Source organism: Rhinoderma darwinii, chromosome 5 (assembly GCF_050947455.1).
Source record: "Rhinoderma darwinii isolate aRhiDar2 chromosome 5, aRhiDar2.hap1, whole genome shotgun sequence".
In the NCBI taxonomy this organism is placed as follows: Eukaryota; Metazoa; Chordata; class Amphibia; order Anura; family Rhinodermatidae; genus Rhinoderma; species Rhinoderma darwinii.
The window spans coordinates 57,767,888-57,791,065 of NC_134691.1; the positions used below are offsets into that span (position 1 = coordinate 57,767,888).

At 42.2% G+C, this 23,178-nt stretch overlaps 1 protein-coding gene across 2 annotated transcripts in view; it reads right to left on the bottom strand.

The window, feature by feature from the left end:
* ATP6V0D2 (ATPase H+ transporting V0 subunit d2) overlaps window positions 1–23,178 on the bottom strand; it is a 66,729-nt gene that overhangs the window by 14,531 nt on the left and 29,020 nt on the right. For both annotated transcript variants that reach the window (XM_075826036.1, XM_075826037.1), the window contains exons 2-4: window positions 17,178–17,349; window positions 16,570–16,748; window positions 2,043–2,122 (exon numbers count right to left, since the gene is read on the bottom strand). In XM_075826036.1, the coding sequence (XP_075682151.1) occupies window positions 2,043–2,122; window positions 16,570–16,748; window positions 17,178–17,349 (431 nt within the window). The remainder of the gene's footprint in view (window positions 1–2,042; window positions 2,123–16,569; window positions 16,749–17,177; window positions 17,350–23,178) is intronic.

Genomic DNA, 23,178 nt, shown 5'->3' on the forward strand with positions numbered 1-23,178 from the left:
GTGGTTTTATTTAGTAAAAGTGTAAAAAAAAAAAAAAGTACACATATATGGTATCGCCGCGACCGTAATGACTCCATTAATAAAGTTAATATGTAATTTAAACCGCAAAGTGAACACCGTAAAAAAAAAACGCAAATAACCATGGCGAAATTGCAATTTTTTTCCATTGCCCCCCAAAAAAGTCATAATAAAAATGAATCAATAAGTCCCATGCACCCCAAAACAGTACCATTCAAAACTACGTCTTGTCCCGCAGAAAACAAGCCCAAAAAATCACTACATTGATGGAAAAATAAAAAAATTACGTCTCTTGGAAAGCGACGATGCAAAAGCAAATAATTTTAGTTCAAAAGTGTTTTTATTGTGCAAAAGTCGTAAAACATAAAAAAACCTCTACATATGTGGTATCGCCGTAATCGTACCGACCCATAGAATAAAGGTAACATGTTATTTACGTCGCATAGTGAACGGCGTCAATTTAAAAACGCATAGAACAATGGCGGAATTTCAGTTTTTTTTTTATAATCTCCCCCTAAAAGGTTAATAAAAGTTAATATAAAAATTATATGTACCCAAAAATGGTGGCATTAAAAAGCACAACTAATCCCGCAAAAAACAAGTCCTCATACAGCTATGTAGACGAAAAAATAAAAACTTTATAGCTCTTTGAATGCGACTATAGAAAAACGAATAAAATAGCTTGGTCATTAGGGCCTAAAATGGGCTGGTCACTAAGGGGTTAACAGCAGTTCAAAGATTTGCTTAACAGCAGCCTCCCGGACGTAAACGAATGAATTCTAAAGATGACTCATTGACTTCTATGAGAGAGTGTTGTGGGCATGCTCGATGACATGTGTAGAGGACACTGTGCAGGGAGGAGGAGAGTGGAATAGCCGAGCTGTCTCTATCACCTACAGTTAATGGTATGATACTGTGTTATCTGCTTAAAGCTTTATGATACAGGTGTTACCTTTCATTGTAATCCTGCCTGTGATAATGAGATGACTGCTGAGACGTGATCTCTACAGAACAGGAAGTGTTCGTCTATTATGAATGGTGGATCTTATGTTATCTATCTATCTATCTATCTATCTATCTATCTATCTATCTATCTATCTATCTATCTATCTATCTATCTATCTATATATATATATATATATATATATATATATATACTGTAGGTATTATCTGTCAGTGTAATCCTATCTTGCCTGTGATGACAATGAGATGACTGCTGAGAAGTGATCTCTACAGAACAGGAAGGGTCAGTCTATTATGAATGGTGGATTGTATGTTATCTATATATAGAGATGTTACCTGTCATTGTAATCCTGCCTGTAATAAGGAGATGACTGCTGAGAAGTGATCTCTACAGAACAGGAAGTTTCCGTCTATTATGAATGGTGGATCTTATGTCTATCTATCTATCTATCTACATATATATATATATATATATATATATATATATATATATATATATATATATATATATATATATACTGTAGGTATTATCTGTCAGTGTAATCCTGTCCTGCCTGTGATGACAATGAGATGACTGCTGAGAAGTGATCTCTACAGAACAGGAAGGGTCAGGCTATTCTGAATAGTGGATTTTATGTTATCTATATATAGAGATGTTACCTGTCATTGTAATTCTGCCTGTGATGATAATGAGATGACTGCTGAGAAGTGATCTTCACAGATCAGGAAGTGTCAGTCTATTGTGAGGTTTAGTGGCCAGAGTAAAAACTGCAAGATTTTAGGATTTTCTTTTACAATAGATAGTGACATGGAAAATTAAAAAAACACCAGCACATAATTTTTTTTTAATCTAAACAATAAGTCATTTTCTAATAATACATTGCTTTGAAAGAGTCCTGTTACAAATCTGTAATAATACAAATCCTATTCTAAAATCTATATCATAGTAAACTATATAGAAATATAATTTAAAGTAAAGACATTGATTTGTAAACATTTGTCATCACCAGGTATAAAATACAGACGTTGGTGTCTGGCTGTCCATGGGCAGTAGACCATACCTTGTACAGCTTGTTCCGCATAATTTCAATATTCATCTCATCCATATCATTTTCTGACAGGCAATCTTGGAAAAAGTCAGCTAGAATAGAAATAAGCAGAATTTGACAATGGTATGATGCCTGTGATCAGCAATGATAAGACTTTATGATGCATTTACTAAAGTGGCCAGGTATGTCACAAAACAAATTGGACACTATTTTGTAGTAAAATGCACTAAAAAGTTGCCCATATACATTGATAAATGTGGCCCAATTCGTTGTAAGTTTTTTTTATTTTTATAAGGCTTTATTCACACGAACGTGTTATACGTCCGTGCTGAGCGCGTGATTTTTACGCACATCGCAAGGACCTATGTTAATGAATGGGGCCGTTCAGACTGTCAGTGAATTTCACACAGCGTGTGTCCGCTGCGTGAAACTCATGACATGTCCTATATTTGTCCGTGTTTCGCGCCGCACGCACCCATCGAAGTCAATAGGTCCGTGCAAATCGCGCTCGGCACACGGAAGCACTTCTGGGTGCCGCGCGTGATTCGCGCAGCAGTAGTAAAAAAAAAAAATGAATGAAAACAAAAAAGAACCACTGTTTGTAAACATAAAACCAGAGTGTCATAATGATGCCGGCTGCGCGAAAATCACGCCGCCGCTCACCATATGCTGATGACACACGGACCTTTTGCGCGCGCAAAACGCAGCATTTCTTGCGCGCGCAAAACGGACACATCCGTGTGAATAAGGGCTAAAAGTCTTGTATTTTGGGACTAGAAATGGGCGTGCAGTTGTCCCAGGGAAATTTAGATAATGTAATCATTAATATGGGATTTTATAAATATACCAACATATGGGCTGAGTTTGCAGAATTCCGTTTTAGCAGGGATATTGTGCATCTACCCTAATCTCCCAAACCTTACAAATTGTACTTTTTTCCATGTTAGAACCTCTTCCATATCACTGAAGGAGAGAAGCTCAGATGTTTTAGATCCTGTAATATTTGACATAACTCGCATGGGACAACTTTGGTGTTATGGAAAATCTTTCAATCATTCTGTGACCTCTAATATCCAGTGCCATAAATTGTTGTTTTTTTCAGGAGGGTTAACAAAGGCTCGTCAGCTATATTCAGTGTCCTCATAACATTGCCAGCCAAAATCTGTGTCTTATAACACTGCCTACCATAGTCAGTGCCCCATAACATTGCCAGCCATAGTCGGTTCCCCATAACATTACCTGCCATAGTCAGTGTCTTATAACACTACCTACCATAGTCAGTGCCCCATAACACTGCCAGCCGTAGTCTGTGCCCCATAATACTGACAGCCAAATATAGAAAAGGGAGAGAACCTCCAGCTCACCGGTGTGCGTCTCCTGGCAGCGTCAGTCGTATCCCCGCGACGGCCCGCGGTGTAAGACAGCAATTGTAGAGAAGAATTGATCCAGCGCTGGTAATGATTTAAAAGGGAAAACGAAGTCCCATGTTTATTAGAAATGAGTTGCCATGACTAAGAACGCAGACTGCGTTCGAAACGCGTAGGCTCAGGTTCAAGTCCTGACTACTTACACCTTGGGACTGCGTCTCCCTCCTGTTTTACTCTTTTTCTAATAAACATGGGACTTCGTTTTCCCTTTTAAGTCATTACCAGCGCTGGATCAATTCTTCTCTACAATTACTGACAGCCAAAGCCTGTGTCTTATAACACTGCCGACTATAGTCAGTGCCCCATAACACTGCCAGCCATCAGGTCCACCATCAGGGCAGTAATAGTAGTACTCCCGTTAGGGGCCCGGCCACATGGATGGATGAAGAAAAGGGGCCCACCGAGCTTTCGCTGCCCCCCCCCTCGGACTGTCGTCCCCCCTAGCAACGGTCGCGGTCCCCCCTGCATACCTGTTGTAGCTTCACGAACTGGACGGGGAAGATGCAACATGTGCAGAAGCTCCGTGTGGAGATCCCGTTCCCCAGCCAGCTCCTCTACACAGCCGACAGGACCTGAAGACTGGTGAGTGTTTCCCCCTATGCATCCTGCTTCCCATTCCTCCTGACCCCATTTGTAAAATGTATAAAGTATGTTAAAATGTTTTTTTTTTTCGTTTTCCTAGCGGCCGAAAGTAAGCCGTGTGAACATACCCTAGTGTTGCAGAATTGTAACGTATTTCATCCTTTACAATGTAAAGGGTTTAATTTGCTGTAAATCCCCAGCCAATTCTGTAACGCACACATTGAGGAATTTGGTGCACAAACAGCAGGTAATTCCGCAGGTAAAATCTGCACCTAATAGTGCGTTTTTTGATACGTTTTTAGGTGCGGTTTTTACATTTTGATGCGGAAATAGGTGCAGGTTTTATGCTGCAGATTTTTTTATTTTTTTTAAACTAGTCAGAAACAAGTCGCAAGCGGAAACACAAGATAAATTGACATGTATCATATTTTAAAATACGCACCGCAGGTCAATTTTTGTGCAGAAAATGCGACATGTAGATGAGATTTCTTGATCTGGTCCTGTATTACACTGCGGATTTGCCGCACGAAAATACCCGCGACAAATTTGCACGTAATAAGTATCGTGTGCATTTTGCCTAACAGATTTTTTTTAACTCTAAGGCCCCATTCACACATGTTGGATTTGATACGGATTCCGATGACATGCCGATGATTCTGCATCCCATGCATATGAGGTTTCCACAACCCAGTTGACATGCTGCGAAGAATTTTCCACGTGTATTTTTGTCCGCACCATGAAAAGAAATCCACCGCAGCAATAAGTAGCATGCGACTTAGGGTATGTGCACACGACAACGCCAAATACGTCTGAAATTACAGAGCTGTTTTCAGGAGAAAACAGCTCCTGAATTTCAGATGTTTGTACAAGTGCACGCGTTTTTCGCGGCGTCTTTTACAGACGTAATTGGATCTGGTTTTCATTGGAGTCAATGAAAAACGGCTCCAATTAAGTCCCCAGAAGTGTCCTGCACTTCTTCGCCGCAGCCGTAATTTTATGCACCGTCTTGTGACAGCGACGCGTAAAATTACAGCTCGTCTGCACAGAACATCGTAAGATCCATTGCAAGCAATGGGCAGATGTTTGCCGACGTATTGGAGCCGTCTTTTCAGGCATAATTCGAGGCGTGAAATGCCTCCATTAGTCTGAAAAGAGGTTGTGTGCACCCTTATATTACATGGAAAAGCCTAGGATAAGCAACTTTGAATGACAATGGGACTTAGGCCTTGTTCACACAGTATTTTGCAGGCAGAAAAATCTGGCTCGAAATTCCTTCAGGCTTTCTCTGCCTCCCATTGATGTCAATGGGAGGTCAGAGACGGAAATGCATGAAGAAAGGGTATGTCGCTTCTTTTTCTCGCAAGCGTTTTTTTCCGCTCACGGGAAAAAAACGCCTTCGTTTCCCGTTGAAATCAATAGGAGGCGATTTCGGCTGGTTTTTGCCGCAGTTTTCAACGCAGTTTCAGCTGCAAAAAATGTGGCAAAAAAACTCTGTGTGAACAGGGCCTTATGCTTGTGGCACATCTGCGTCAGAAATCAAAGGGAAAGCCTCAGATTTTTGCTGTGGAAAAACACATTGAACTTTAATGGCAACGTAAGAGCGGAGCATTAGTGCTCCTTACATCCTCACAAACGCTTCCCCCTCCCTTAAGGCCCCTTCACATCATGTTATTGCCCTAAGTTTATCGTGTACATAGGGAAATCTCCTAACGTACACTATAAACAACGTAAACGATAATTCACAGGGCTCCATTATCTCCGTAGTAGACTTTGCTATTCCGGAGTCCCCAGGCAGCATCACGAGTGCTCTACCCGTGGACTTTGTCCCTGGGAAAGCTCCTGACATCACTGTCCATATATGTAAAGTGACGTCAGGGTATTCTCCAGGGCCAGAATCCCTGGCCAGAGTGTTGCCGACGCTCCGGCCGTGTACTCAGGCTTTGCAAAGCTTCTGACGTCACTTTACGTATATGGACATCAGGAACAGCGCCATAGTCCCTGGGCAGAGCGCTAGTAGAAGGCTCCAGCCCTGTTCATGGACAGTGACTTCAGTAGTTTCCCCTGGACCATTCCCCGGGCGATGTATGCCATACAGTCGGATACGTTTTGGCTAAATAGATCAAAATCCAGAGCATTAACCGGTCACTGCCGGCTCCATGATTTCCTTCACTGTAATTGACATCAGCACCAAAATCAATTAATGTGTATAACGTACAAACGTGAGTGCCACAATTTCCGTTGCCCATCCCTGGTAATGGAGGGGGGGGGGGCAGACATCTTAGCTGTATGGGGCCCAGAAATTCCTGGTGGCTGCCCTGCCAGCCATAGTCGGTTCCCCATAACATTGCCTGCCATAGTCAGTGTCCTTATAACATTGCCAGCCAAAGTCTGTGTCCTATAACACTACCTACCATACTACCATAGTCAGTGCCCCATGACACTGCCAGCCATAGTCTGTGCCCCATAACATTGCCAACTAAAGCCTGTGTCTTATAAGACTGCCGACTATAGTCAGTGCCCCATAACACTGTCAGCCATAGTCTGTGCCCCATAACACTGCCAACCATAGTTTGTGCCCCATAACATTGACAGCCAAAGTCTGGGTCTAATAAAACTGCCTACCATAGTCCGTTCCCTATAACTTTGCCAGCCATAGTCAGTGTCTTCATAACATTGCCAGCTAAATTCTCTGTCTAATAACACTGCCTACCATAGTCAGTGTCCCATAACACTGCCAGCCATAGTCAGTGTGCCCAGTGGCGTAGCTATAGGGGTCGCAGCGGTCGCAACTGCGACCGGGCCCCGTAGCTAGGGGGGCCCGCAGGCCCCCCTCACCACACTAGCGCTGCAATGATTGCTCTACATTGCTGGGTCCCTGCTGTGGTACAAAAGAGACCCAGTAATGTAGCTTAAAGCATTGGTGGCAGCTCAGCTGTCAGAGAGTCATTGCGTGGAGGGGGAACAAGAGGGTGGAAAGTGAATGATAGATGAATCCACTCATCTTACGAGACCCAGCCCCGCCCACTGTACTGTCCACCCAATCAGCTCACTTCTTGCTGTTTCCCTCTTCCTCGTGACCTGTTCAGAGGGAAAGGAATGGCTACAGCAAGAAGATGGTGTGCGTGTCTGCTGCTCCCCTGCAGTACGAGCTGCTCTCTGACCCCACAGCAGATGTAAGTAGCAACTAGTAATCCAGCTCTTAACCCCTTCACTGTGTGTACATATGTCTGTCATGCTGAGCAGTCACACCTCAGGGCTGACAGTTTAGCATAACAGACAAAGTATCTATCTATCTCATATCTATCTATCTATCTATCTATCTATCTATCTATCTATCTATCTATCTATCTATCTATCTATCTATCTATCTATCTATCTATCTATCTATCATCTATCTATCTATGTATCTATGTATCTATCTATCTATCTCATATCTATCTATCTATCTCATATCTATCTATCTATCTCATATCTATCTATCTATCTATCTATCTATCTATCTATCTATCTATCTATCTATCTATCTATCTATCTATCTATCTATCTATCTATCTCATATCTATCTATCTCATATCTATCTATCTATCTATCTATCTATCTATCTATCTATCTATCTATCTATCTATCTATCTATCTATCTATCTATCTATCTATCTATCTCATATCTATCTATCTCATATCTATCTATCTATCTATCTATCTATCTATCTATCTATCTATCTATCTATCTATCTATCTCATATCTATCTATCTCATATCTATCTATCTATCTATCTATCTATCTATCTATCTATCTATCTATCTATCTATCTATCTATCTATCTATCTATCTATCTATCTATCTATCTCATATCTATCTATCTCATATCTATCTATCTATCTCATATCTATCTATCTCATATCTATCTATCTATCTATCTATCTATCTATCTATCTATCTATCTATCTATCTATCTATCTATCTATCTATCTATCTCATATCTATCTATCTATCTATCTATCTATCTATCTATCTATCTATCTATCTATCTATCTATCTATCTATCTATCTATCTCATATCTATCTATCTATCTCATATCTATCTATCTATCTATCTATCTATCTATCTATCTATCTATCTATCTATCTATCTATCTATCTATCTATCTATCTCATATCTATCTATCTATCTATCTATCTATCTATCTATCTATCTATCTATCTATCTATCTATCTATCTATCTATCTCATATCTATCTATCTATCTATCTATCTATCTATCTATCTATCTATCTATCTATCTATCTATCTATCTATCTATTTATCTATCTATCTATCTATCTATCTATCTATCTATCTATCTATCTATCTCATATCTATCTATCTATCTATCTATCTATCTATCTATCTATCTATCTATCTATCTATCTATCTATCTATCTCATATCTATCTATCTCATATCTATCTATCTATCTATCTATCTATCTATCTATCTATCTATCTATCTATCTATCTATCTATCTATCTATCTATCTATCTATCTATCTATCTCATATCTATCTATCTCATATCTATCTATCTCATATCTATCTATCTCATATCTATCTATCTATCTATCTATCTATCTATCTATCTATCTATCTATCTATCTATCTATCTATCTATCTATCTATCTATCTCATATCTATCTATCTCATATCTATCTATCTATCTCATATCTATCTATCTCATATCTATCTATCTATCTATCTATCTATCTATCTATCTCATATCTATCTATCTATCTATCTATCTATCTATCTATCTATCTATCTATCTATCTATCTATCTATCTATCTATCTATCTCATATCTATCTATCTCATATCTATCTATCTATCTATCTATCTATCTATCTATCTATCTATCTATCTATCTATCTATCTATCTATCTATCTATCTATCTATCTCATATCTTTCTATCTATCTATCTATCTATCTATCTCATATCTATCTATCTATCTATCTATCTATCATCTATCTATCTATCTATCTATCTATCTATCTATCTATCTATCTATCTATCTATCTATCTATCTATCATCTATCTATCTATCTATCTATCTATCTATCTATCTATCTATCTATCTATCTATCTATCTATCTATCTATCTATCTATCTATCTGTCTATCTATCTATCTCATATCTATCTATCTATCTATCTATCTATCTATCTATCTATCTATCTATCTATCTATCTATCTATCTATCTCATATCTATCTATCTATCTATCTATCTATCTATCTATCTATCTATCTATCTATCTATCTATCTATCTATCTATCTCATATCTATCTATCTATCTATCTATCTATCTATCTATCTATCTATCTATCTATCTATCTCATATCTATCTATCTATCTATCTATCTATCTATCTATCTAATATCTATCTATCTATCTATCTATCTATCTATCTATCTATCTATCATCTATCTATCTATCTATCTATCTATCTATCTATCTATCTATCTATCTATCTATCTATCTATCTATCTATCTATCTATCTGTCTATCTATCTATCTATCTATCTCATATCTATCATCTATCTATCTATCTATCTATCTATCTATCTATCTATCTATCTATCTATCTATCTATCTATCTATCTATCTATCTCATATCTATCTATCTATCTATCTATCATCTATCTATCTATCTATCTATCTATCTATCTATCTATCTATCTATCTATCTATCTATCTATCTATCTATCTCATATCTATCTATCTATCTATCTATCTATCTATCTATCTATCTATCTATCTATCTATCTATCTATCTATCTCATATCTATCTATCTATCATCTATCTATCTATCTATCTATCTATCTATCTATCTATCATCTATCTATCTATCTATCTATCTATCTATCTATCTATCTATCTATCTATCTGTCTATCTGTCTATCTCATATCTATCTATCTATCTATCTATCTATCTATCTATCTATCTATCTATCTATCTATCTATCTATCTATCTATCTCATATCTATCTATCTCATATCTATCTATCTCATATCTATCTATCTATCTCATATCTATCTATCTATCTATCTATCTATCTATCTATCTATCTATCTATCTATCATCTATCTATCTCATATCTATCTATCTATCTCATATCTATCTATCTATCTCATATCTATCTATCTATCTATCTATCTATCTATCTATCTATCTATCTATCTATCTATCTATCTATCTATCTATCTATCTATCTATCTATCATCTATCTATCTCATATCTATCTATCTCATATCTATCTATCTATCTATCTATCTATCTATCTATCTATCTATCTATCTATCTATCTATCTATCTATCTATCTATCTATCTATCTATCTATCTATCTATCTATCTCATATCTATCTATCTATCTATCTATCTATCTATCTATCTATCTATCTATCTATCTATCTATCTCATATCTATCTATCTATCTATCTATCTCATATCTATCTATCTATCATCTATCTATCTATCTATCTATCTATCTATCTATCTATCTATCTATCTATCTGTCTATCTATCTCATATCTATCTATCTCATATCTATCTATCTATCTATCTATCTATCTATCTATCTATCTATCTATCTATCTATCTATCTATCTATCTCATATCTATCTATCTCATATCTATCTATCTCATATCTATCTATCTATCTATCATCTATCTATCTATCTATCTATCTATCTATCTATCTATCTATCTATCTATCTATCTATCTATCTATCTATCTATCTCATATCTATCTATCTATCTCATATCTATCTATCTATCTATCTATCTATCTATCTATCTATCTATCTATCTATCTATCTATCTATCTATCTATCTATCTATCATCTATCTATCTCATATCTATCTATCTCATATCTATCTATCTATCTATCTATCTATCTATCTATCTATCTATCTATCTATCTATCTATCTATCTCATATCTATCTATCTATCTATCTATCTATCTATCTATCTATCTATCTATCTATCTATCTATCTATCTATCTATCTATCTATCTATCTCATATCTATCTATCTATCTATCTATCTCATATCTATCTATCTATCTATCTATCTATCTATCTATCTATCTATCTATCTATCTATCTGTCTATCTATCTCATATCTATCTATCTCATATCTATCTATCTATCTATCTATCTATCTATCTATCTATCTATCTATCTATCTATCTATCTATCTATCTATCTCATATCTATCTATCTCATATCTATCTATCTCATATCTATCTATCTATCTATCATCTATCTATCTATCTATCTATCTATCTATCTATCTATCTATCTATCTATCTATCTATCTATCTATCTCATATCTATCTATCTATCTCATATCTATCTATCTATCTATCTATCTATCTATCTATCTATCTATCTATCTATCTATCTATCTATCTATCTATCTCATATCTACACTGGCGTAGCTATAGGGGTCGCAATTGCGACCGGGCCCCGAAGCCAGGGGGCCCACAGCCCCCCGCACCACATCAATAAAAAGTTACTATAGTAACTCGGGCCGCGGGCCCTTGTTACTATAGTAACAGACTGACCTTACCTTCCTGGTTCCGGATCGCAGCGGAGGTCCTGACGTCACAGCGCTATGTACCGCGCACAACATCGAGAGGACAGAACTTCTGCCGCGGCTGAAGAGGAAGGTAAGATTAGTTGCCCTGACTGGCGGGGTCCGACTCCCGGGACCCTCCAATCAGCTGTTTTGAAGGGGCCGCAGCACTTGTACGAGAGCTACTCCCCTTCATTCCGGTCACACTGTGAATCGGTGTCGGCGATTCACAGTGTGGGCGAGTAGTGAAATGAAGGGGAAGCAGCTCTCGTACGAGTGCTGCGGCCCCTTCAAAACAGCTGATTGGCGGGTCCCGGGAGTCGGACCCCGTCAGTCAGGGCAACTAATCTTACCTTCCTCTTCAGCCGCGGCGGAAGTTCTGTCCTCTCGATGTTGTGCGCGGCGCATAGCGCTGTGACGTCAGGACCTCTGCTGCGATCCGGAACCAGGAAAGTCCCGGAAGTCGGACCCAGACACATCAGCTATTCATGGCCTATCCTGAGGAAAGGCCATCAATGTTTAGGGACTGGACAACCACTTTAAGCCTACGATGTAGCAGGCTTAGAGGGCCCATGAGACAGGATCACAGATTGTGTGATCCTGTTTGCTGGGCCCTGTATCTAAGACAATCACATGGTAGGCTTAGATACATGGCCCATGTGTGATCCTGTCTGTGGGACCCTGTATCTAAGCCTACCACACTGTCGGTTTAGATACAGGGCCCCAGCACACAGTAATCTTATACTGTATAAGATTACTGTCTGCTGAACCCTGTATCTAAGGGTATGTTCACACGGCCAAATTTCAGACGTATACGAGGCGTATTATGCCTCGTTTTACGTCTGAAAATACGGCTCCAATACGTCGGCAAACATCTGCCCATTCATTTGAATGGGTTTGCCGACGTACTGTGCAGACGACCTGTTATTTACGCGTCGTCGTTTGACAGCTGTCAAACGACGACGCGTAAAAATACAGCCTCGTCAAAAGAAGTGCAGGACACTTCTTTGGACGTTTTTGGAGCTGTTTTCTCATAGACTCCAATGAAAACAGCTCCAAAAACGAGTTGGTAAAAAAACGAGTTGGTAAAAATGCGAGTTGGTAAAAAAAGTCTGAAAAGCAGGGTCTGTTTTCCCTTGAAAACAGCTCTGGATTTTCAGACGTTTTGGTTGACTACGTGTGAACATACCCTAAGCCTACGTTGTGGTAGGCTTAGATACAGGGTCCCACAGACAGTATCACACATGGGCCCTGTATCTAAGCCTAACACGTGTTACTAATCATTTTTTGTGTGTTTTCTTACAGGTTCGGTCGTTGGACTACGTCGGATTCCAGGACTACTTCGATGACGGATTTTTTTCTTATCAATAAAATGGTTAATGAGGGCTGTGTGGGTTTTTTTTTTATTTCAATAAAATATTTTTTCTATGTCTGTGTTTTTTTAAACTATATTACTACCGCCTTAGTAATGGCCGCCGGCTGATTGACAGCATCCATTGCTAAGGCGGGGCTTAGTGTTAGCCGATGCAGAGGCGAACACTAACCCCCTTTATTACCCCGGTACCCACCGCCACCAGGGGTGCTGGGAAGAGCCGGGTACGATCCAGTACTTGACCATCTGTAGTGATGGGCGGCCACTGAGTTGGCCGCAGGCTGGTATTATCAGGAGGGGAAAGGCCAAAAACAGTGGCCCTTCCCACCCTGGTGATGCTAGGCTGCTGCTGCTTTATTGTATCTGGCTGGTTATGAAAAATGGGGGGGACCCCACGTCATTTAAAAAAAAATTGGAAAGAACGATGTGGGGTCCCCCCCAATTTTCATAACCAGCCAGATGCAACACAGCAGCAGCAGGCAGCATTACAAGGGTGGGAAGGGCCACTGTTTTTGGCCTTTCCCAGCCTAATACTACCAGCCTGCGGCCACCCCGTTGCCTGCCCGTCACTACAGATGGTCGGGTACTGGTTCGTACCCGGCTCTTCCCAGTACTCCTGGTGGCGGTGGGTACCGGGGTAATAATGGGGGTTAGTGTACCCTCTGCACAGGCTAACATTAAGCCCCGCCTTAGTAATGGAGGTTGTCAATCAGCCAGCGGCCATTACTAAGGCAGTGATAATAAAGTTTAAAAAGATACAAGCACATAGAAAAAATATTTTATTGAAATAAAAAAACACAACCCTCATTAACCATTTTATTGAGAATAAAAAAAACGCCGTCATTGAAGTCCTCGAATCCGAAGTCCAACAACCGAACCTTTAAAAAAACACAAACACACAAAAATAATCAGTAACACTTAACCCGTTAGTGACCGGCCCATCGTGTTTCTACGTCGGTCACTAACGGGCCTTATTCCGATGCCATAGACTTTTTACGTCGCGTCATCGGAATAAGTAAACACAGCAGGGAACTGTCAGATCTCCCTGCTCTCAGCTGCCAGAGGCAGCTGAGGGCTGGGAGCGTCCCTGCTCTGCCGTGTGAGATCGATATTAGTATCGATCTCACACGTTTAACCCCTCAGATGCGGTGCTCAATAGCGAGCACAGCATCTGAGTGGTTTTGGAGAGAGGGAGGGAGCTCCCTCTCTCCCCGACCGACACCCGGCGATACGATCGCCGAGTGTCTGTGTCTCTAATGGCAGCCGGGGGTCTAATAAAGGCCCCCAGGTCTGCCTGGAGTGACTGCCTGCTAGATCATGCCGCAGGCATGACCTAGCAGATGCCTGTCCTTGTTAAACGGCCAGGCAGTAATACACTGCAATACAAAAGTATTGCAGTGTATTACAATAGCGATCGGAAGAATCGCATATTATAGTCCCCTAGTGGGACTAGTAAAAAAGTGAAAAAAAAGTTTAATAAAGTTAATTTTAAAAAAAATGTGAAAAAAATGAAAAACCCAGCTTTTCCCCTTACAAACTGCTTTTAAAAAAACAAAATAAAGTTAAAAAGTTACACATATTTGGTATCACCGCGTCCGTAACGACCCCGACTATAAATCTATAACATTATTTAACCCGCACGGTGAACGCCGTAAAAAAAATAATAAAAAACTATGGAAAAATTGCTGTTTTCTGTGAATACTGACTTTAAAAAAATGTAATAAAAAGTGATCAAAAAGTCGCATCTACCCTAAAATGGTACCAATAAAAACTACAAGTCGTCCCGCAAAAAAAAAAGCCCTCATACAACCGCATCGGCGAAAAAATAAAAACGTTACGGCTCTTCAAATACGGAGACACAAAAACAAATCATTTTGAAAAAAAAGCATTTTACTTTGTAAAAGTAGTAAAACATACAAAAACTATACAAATTTGGTATCGTTGCAATCGTAACAACCCGCTGAATAAAGTTATTGTGTTATTTATACCACACGGTAAACGGCGTAGATTTAGGACGCACAAAAGAGTGGCGAAATTTCAGATTTTTTTCTATGCCCCCCCAAAAAAAAGTTAATAAAAGTTAATCAATAAATAATATGTACCTAAAAATGGTGCTATTAAAAAATACAACTTGTCCCGCAAAAAACAAGACCTTATACAGCTATGTCGATGCAAAAATAAGAAGGTTATAGCTCTTGGAATGCGACGATTGAAAAACGTAAAAAATAGCTTGGTCATTAAGGTCCAAAATAGGCTGGTCATTAAGGGGTTAAAGAAGCAAAATTATTATTCTTACCTATCCTGGGTCCAGCGCTGGAGACGCAATGTCAGCGAGCTGGGCCCTGTATCTAATCCAATAATGTGTGATACTGTCTGCTCGGTCCTATATCTAATCCAATCATGTGTGATACTGTCTGCTGAGCTGTGTATCTAATCCAATCATGTGTGATACTGTCTGCTGGACCCTGTATCTAATCCTATCATGTGTGATACTGTCTGTTGGGCCCTATATTTAATCCGATCATGTTTGATACTGTCTGCTGTGCCACTGTATCTAATCCTATCATGTGTGATACTGCCTTCTGAGCCACTGTATCTAATCCTATCATGTGTGGTACTGTCTGCTGAGCCACTGTATCTAATCCTATCATGTGTGATACTGTCTGCTGGGCCACTGTATCTAATCCTATCATGTGTGATACTGTCTGCTCAGCCACTGTATCTAATCCTATCATGTGTGATACTGTCTGCCCAGCCACTGTATCTAATCCTATCATGTGTGATACTGTCTGCTCAGCCACTGTATCTAATCCTATCATGTGTGATACTGTCTGCTGAGCCACTGTATCTAATCCTATCCATAGTTTATAGGGTCGCAGTGCGTCTTTTTTACGTGCCGCCTCTTGACAGCGGCGCGTAAAAAAAAATGACCGTCGGCACAGAACATCGTAAGACCCATTCAAATGAATGGGCAGATGTTTGCCAACGCTTTTGAGGCGCATTTTCGGACGTAATTCATAATTCAATGCTAAAACGCCCGAATTACGTCCGTAAATAGGGCGTGTGAACCCAGCCTTAGTGACGCCCCCGGCTGCTAGTGCTGCATTGTTGCGTCACTTAGGAGACCCAGCGATGCAGCTGAAAGCTGCGGACCGTCGGCCATGAGAAGTTTGCGGGGGGGGGCCCAGTAAGAATTTTTGCATCGGGGCCCATGAGCCTCTAGCTACGCCCCTGAGTGTGCCATAACATTGCAAGCCAAAGTCAGTGTCCTCATAACGTTGCCTACCATAGTCCGTGCCGTATAATATTGCCAGCTGTAGTCAGTACCCCATAACACATCCATGCCATTGCTAAATATGCTAAATGAAAGTGGAGTGATTTAAAGATGGCTAAAGATTTAGATATTTTATATGCAGTTATATGGGAGATTAGGATATGTTGGCAAAACACTAAAAGGATGCATACATAATAAAAACTGATATAATAGGGTTATACAACTTATTGTGTAATATGAATAAAAAAATTGCAAAAAATGTTTAACAAACCAAGAGGGGTGTCCACTATGACTGCATTGAATAGTTCTGCAGGAGTCTGTGCAATGTTGACTGCTTCCATCTGATCAAAGCTGCCCAGAGGGTGGCACTTAGGAACCAGTTCAGAAATGGGCCTCTGGTGTAAAGTCCCCGTGATTAACAGGATGATGTTATCAATCATGTAGCTGTACCTAGACACAGATAATAATGTCATGAAAGGCAAAGCTCCTCACAGCTAAAGATCTTTACTTTGTGTCACTTCGTAAAGAAAAATGATCATCCATCTTTTCTATAATTTTCCTATATCAGATAATATTGCATTGTAATGATAATATCTACTGTATAATATCCAGAAAGGCCACATAGACTTTTTAGGCCTCAAGGGTCATCAACCAGAGACATAGGGTGCCCTAGCACAAACAGAAGCACAGCAATAAAGCGCCACACCTGTCCACGGGTTGTATCTGGTATTGCAGCTGAGCTACATTAAAGTGAATGGGACTGTGCAATACCACACGCATCCTGTGGTCAGATGCGGCGCTGTTTGTCTAAGTCTGTACAGCAACTTTAACTACAGGTTATTAGTATTTTCAAGAGACTTCATAGGATCTATTACTTACGTGATAAAATTTAAAAATGTTGCAAGTGGCTCAAAAGCATGGTTTCTAAAGTAGTGGAATTCAGTCATAAGCTTTTCTTTCAGCTTTCCGTCTACTGTAGATACTGTGAGTTGGCCTGTCTCATTCGCCAGGAAGTTTCCATAGTCTGTGGACTGTAAATGTAACTTCAGGTCTGAAATGATAGAAAACAAAGATCATATTAGATGCCACAGCCCAGACACATTGTATTTGGAAAAAAATATGGAGATAGCAACCGGTGATTTGTTCCTTATGGATACCCCCCCCCCTTTTTTTGTGGCTTTTTTTGCGGTTTGTCACTTTTTTTTGTCGCGGCAGCCTGATTTTTATAGCTCTGCTGGGGGAGCGGAAGTCTAGTTTGTACGGCCTTCCTTGATGACGATACGACTCTTCGTCATGTGACCGGCCCCGCTGTACTCAGGATAATCGCTGTACTACTGCTTGTACATAGAGTACAGCAGGGCTGATCACATGACGAGGAGTCGTGACGTCATCAATGAATGATCCCCCGGCAGGGCTATAAAAATCAACGAAAATCTCAGAATCAGCGTAACGGGGGACCGGAATGTATATTAGCCAGTGTACTTACATACTGCTAATCATTTTTTGTCCCCACATTACCCCTTTAATGCTTGATCAGTAGGGGGTCTAGCCTCTCAGATGCCTGATGATCAGCACATTGAATGGGCCACAGCGGTCTTGCGAGCACAGCGTCCCCTTCATTGTTTACATAGGCTTGTTCACATCGTCCGTATGAGTGGCTGTGCCTGGTACTGCAGAACGTCCCATTCAAGTGAATAGAGTGTAATAGATAGATATAAAGCATTTCAACAGAGTGAGTGTTATGTTAAAAAAAGACAATATAATATAAGTATAATAAAAAAAAAAAAATATCATAAAAATTTTACACAATTTACTTTATCGCTATAAATCTAAAACCAAATGCAATATTTTCTGGAAAATGTTATTAAAAAAACCAAAACATAAGCAAATTTGCAGTCTGAATGATATGTTCACTGTTCAGAAATGTTAAAACTAACCACAAAATCAACCGCAAACAGAATATTTTCCAGTTAATGAATGTTTCATAAAAGACGTCTTGTATTGTTACTAATCTTAGTGACCACATGACAGGGACTGTGAGTTATTGACTCATTTGTTGTTTCTGGAACTTGGAAAACAGCGCTCCGAGATCTGGTTCCCAGTTGTTTGGTTGACTTATTCCTGACGGCTGCTTTAGTGTACACGGGGATATAAATAGAGCAGAACCGGAAAAATTTATTATTTTTCCGATAATTAACTGTAGATGTCAAAAAGCAAGTTAAGGATTTATTTATTTTCTTTACATTTAAAGGGGTTACTCGGGATGTGAACATTTTTTATCACACCGCACGAGTTTGACACACTGCCGATGCTGCTATGGGGATTGTATATAGCAGCATCGGGAGTGTACGATTAGTCTTACAGGAGCGAGCCGGTTCAGGCCAGCAGTGCGATGACATCAGCATGTTATTGCTGGACTGAACTTCAATCAAAATGAGAAGTACCGCCCACTAGAAAGCAGCGAAACAGTAAGTGGCAGGCAGTGGCGGGGAAGGTAAATGAGGAGATCTGAATACCCCTTTAACTGTGAATTATAAAATGAAAAATGACAATCACAATAACCTGCACAAGCTCCTCCAGTTTCAAAAAAATCCGGCACATCCTTCTTTTTTTTTAGGACTTACACTGGTCACATCTCACCTATTTTTATGGACTCTATGAATTTATGAATGGTTGGAAGCCGTGTGCTCCACTTTTCAAGTAAACTTCAATTAAACAAACCTTTGCCCAAGCCTTAGTAGATTACCACTTTGATAAGCAATAAATTATCAAAGGGGTATAAATTCATATTAAACATGTTAGGCGTCATGCACACTTCAGTTTTTTCCTTCAGGGTGCTATCCGTTTTTGTCACTGATGGCACCCTGAACCCATTCATTTCAATGGCCCCATGCACACTTCAGTTATTTAAACGGATCCGTTGTTCCGTTCCGTGCAAAGTAGAGCATGTCCTACTTTGCTCAGTGATTCAGTGACCGTGTGGCCCATGGAAGTGAAAAAAATGGATGGCACACGGAAGGCTTCCGTGTGCCGTCCGTTTTTGACGGATCCGTTGCCATAGCAACGGCTGGGTGAGCAAAAGTTCACAGACTCACAGGTCTACAGTACACATTCATTCCTGAAGATAGGCTCATATTTTCACTCCAAAACACCCAAAAAACCAAAGTAATCCAAGCAGAGTCATCTCAAACTGTTCTCTATGCTCTGAAAGCTGCAGAAAACAGCACCAAAAACTTCTTGTAAACTTTCTATGGGTGTTTCCTGGGACATGTGACAGGTTCAAATGAAGTTCACATCCGTTTTTAAAACGGAAGCTAAACGGAAGCAAAACGTCCGTGTAAAACGGAAACACGGAAACAAAAACGGACACACTGATCCGTCAAAAACGGCCGAGAAAACGGTGATGGAAGTGTGCATGAGGCCTTAAGGGGGTGACCCTAGCCTAGCTCTCTTGCTCTTATTGTATTAGCAAGGCTGTACATACTATAGAGGCAGCCCATATGGCTGCTATGGGCTACCTGGAGAAAGGAGTCCTAGCCCACGTTGCACTCATCCCTAATTTGATGGGTAGTGAGAACTTGTGTTGGGATCTCCTCTGCACAGGCTCAGTCTAACAATCAGTGGGGGTTCCTAGTTCATAGACCCCAAACAATTGGACCTTCGGAAATGTTTCAATGACGTGTCGAGGATAGTTAAAGGTGGACATTGACTTTAAAGACGAGGCTGGACGCAGCCTGCAGGGCTTAGGAGGGAAGCCTCCATGACAGCCCTAGGAGGGAAAGGGTTAACTTTGTAGGGAAAGTTAGAGGTGGAGGAGGGACAGGGAGGAGTTAGGGGGCCATTACGGAGCTTCCCGCTGTTTTTCGGCAGTGAGCCGGAAGCAGCGGGAGAAGTAACCACTCACCCAAGTAAGCTCCCGTTGCCCCGCTCTGTACGTCATGTCTGAGGCTGATATGCTTGCGCGGCTGCGTGCCGCTGCTGTGCACCACGGTCCCGGTTGGTTGGAGGAGACCGTGGCTGCACTTACAATGATCCCCGACGCCGATTCGCCACGTCAGGCACAGCATATGAGGTCTGTTGAAGTGGGGGACAGGCTCCCCTCCCCCGGCCCCCTTCCTGGCAGTAATATGGCGGCGGGGGGGGGGAGTTTACAACACCCGCTCCTGCTCAGAGGAGGCAGAGAGCGTCGCCGGGGGTGACGGTGACTCAGGCCGGGTCTGCCCGTCGCTCCCGGCGGTCCCGACCTCCAGAACGCCTCAGCCCTGAGGTGGTCCCGCGGACACGGCGTCGCAGGGGGAGCCCTAATATGGACGCTGCAGGCCAGGCAGCTGGGAGGACCGTCCCTTCCCAGGCCCTGCGTCCTGGCAGGAATCCCAGGCCGCGACGGGGTCCGGCGGTTCTCAGGGAGTCGCAGGCCGGGCTCCCTGTCACCCCCCCCATCAGATGCAAGATCGGGAAGACTAGTTACGGCCGCCCCGCCTGGTGATGCTCCGGCCAGGGGGCAGGCTTCATCGGGATCGTCGAGACGGACGCCTAGACCTGCAGCGACGTCGAGGCAACAGGTCCGGTCGGAAGTTTGGATCCCAGCGGTCGGGCGGCAGGTTGCCGGCCCATCTGCCAGCGCGTCATCATCCCCGGTTCGGAGATGTCGGTGGGATGGCCAATCGTCGGCGAGAGAGGAGCTGGAAGACGGTGAACTGGACGTGTATCGGCGAGGGCAGGATGGTCCGGCTGACGGGAACACAGCGCCTGTGCAGCCCGGTGAGTGCATAACTCCATCTTTGTCGTATCCAGCGATTTTTATGTCGGGTGTCGGCAGGGGGGCTGCTAGCGTCGGATCGGTGGCCGGTAGTGGCGCGGGCGGGCGCGACGGCGCGGGTCTAGCGGACTTGGTGGGTTGCTTGCGGGAGCTGGTCGGGCGTCTAGATAGGGCGGCGGCGCCAGTAGTTACGGAGGTGTCCCCGGCGGTAGTTTGGGAAGGCCCCAGGGAAGTGGGATTGTTACAGGCGCGCCCCGTAATGGCGGCTACGGAGGCGGTCGCGGTGTCGGTACAGACCGAGGCCCAAAAAGACTGCGATCGGGTGCGTATTGATGATCGTGCTCGCGGGGAGGTATATGTTTGCTTTGAAGGTCCGTTGGGGGCGCACTTAAAGCAGGAGGTGCGTGAGCGTATTTGGAAGGACGAATACGTTGAGATTTTTTCTCTTCTGCCGCTTGCTAAATTCAATTTGGATAGGAGCAAGCGGGATGAGAGCAAGAAGGACGAGGAGGAGCGTCGGCGGTATAGGCTTATCCCGCAGACGTTCGTTAATTGGTCGCAGGCGTTCGCCATCTTAGCCAGTGTAATAGGGGAAAAGGCGCCGGAAAATTGTTCGGCGTTGTTTTGTTATTTTGACGCCATTGGGGAGGCTCATCGGGTGTACGGGGGGCAGGCTTGGCTCAGATACGATGAGCAATTCCGTCAGCGTAAAGCGGTTCGGCCGGCGATTCAGTGGGACCAGAAGGATATTGCTCTCTGGTTAAGGGTCACGGCTCCGGTTAGGCAGCCCTTTCCCGGGAGCGTTGGCCAAGGGGGCCAGTCCAGTCAGGTCGGACAGGGCGGTGGGGCAAAGTTGGGATTCTGCTGGCAATTCAACGATGGCCAGTGTAAGTTCGGGGCCACGTGCAAGTTCAAGCACGTGTGTTCGGAGTGTAATGGTGCATCCCATGGGGCGGCAAAATGTATGCGGAAAAAGAGGTCAGGGAACCAGTCCTCCTCGGCTGGTCAAGGGGTTGTCACCGGTGAGGGTGGAAAGGATGGCCCCCTATCTAAATGAGTATCCGGATAGGGCTGCGGCGAAGTTGCTTTACGAAGGGTTTAGTGTTGGTTTTATTATTCCTCCGCCTCCTTATGAGGTCCCGGTTACGCGGAGGAACCTTAAATCGGCCTACTTGAATGCTGAGGTCGTGTCGAAAAAGTTGTTTAAAGAAGTTTCGTTAGGCCGCATGGCGGGGCCTTTTATTGATCCGCCAATAAAAGATTTAGTTGTGTCCCCATTGGGTATTGTTCCAAAGCGCGAGCCCCAAAAATTCCGGTTGATTCAGCACTTATCGTTTCCCAAGGGTTCGTCGGTAAATGACGGGATTGATCATGAGTTGTGCTCTGTAGTGTATACCTCATTCGATAAAGCGGTGGGGTTAGTTCGTGCTGCGGGTCCAGGCGCGCTGCTCGCAAAAACCGACATCGAGGCGGCGTTCAGGTTGTTGCCTGTTCATCCAGAAAGCCAACGGCTGTTGGGTTGTTTTTGGAATGGGGCTTTTTACGTGGATCGGTGCCTTCCGATGGGGTGTTCCCTTTCTTGCGCGTACTTCGAGGCTTTTAGTAGCTTCGTGGAGTGGGTGACGAAGGGTGTAGCCGGGGTCGATTCGTTGATACATTACTTAGACGATTTCTTGTGCGTCGGCCCGGGGGGTTTGCCGGTTTGCGGTAATCTGCTTCATGCACTGCAGAAGGTTGCGAGGGATTTTGGGATCCCTTTGGCGCCAGAAAAGACTGAGGGCCCGGTAACGACGATTTGTTTTTTGGGAATTGAGATAGATTCGGTGGCTATGGAGTGTCGTCTTCCGATGGATAAGTTGGGGGCTTTGAGTCAGGAGGTACGTCGGGCTTGCAAGTTAAAGAAAATTACGCTGCGGGAGATTCAGTCGTTGCTGGGGAAGTTGAATTTCGCCTGCCGGATTATGCCAATGGGGAGGGTGTTTGGTAGATGGTTGGCGGCGGCTACGGTGGGAGTGCGTGCGGCACATCACTTCGTACGGCTCAAGGAGGAGCATCGGGCTGATTTGCAGGTATGGGATGACTTCTTGGGCCAGTATAACGGTCGGTCGCTATGGATGGCTC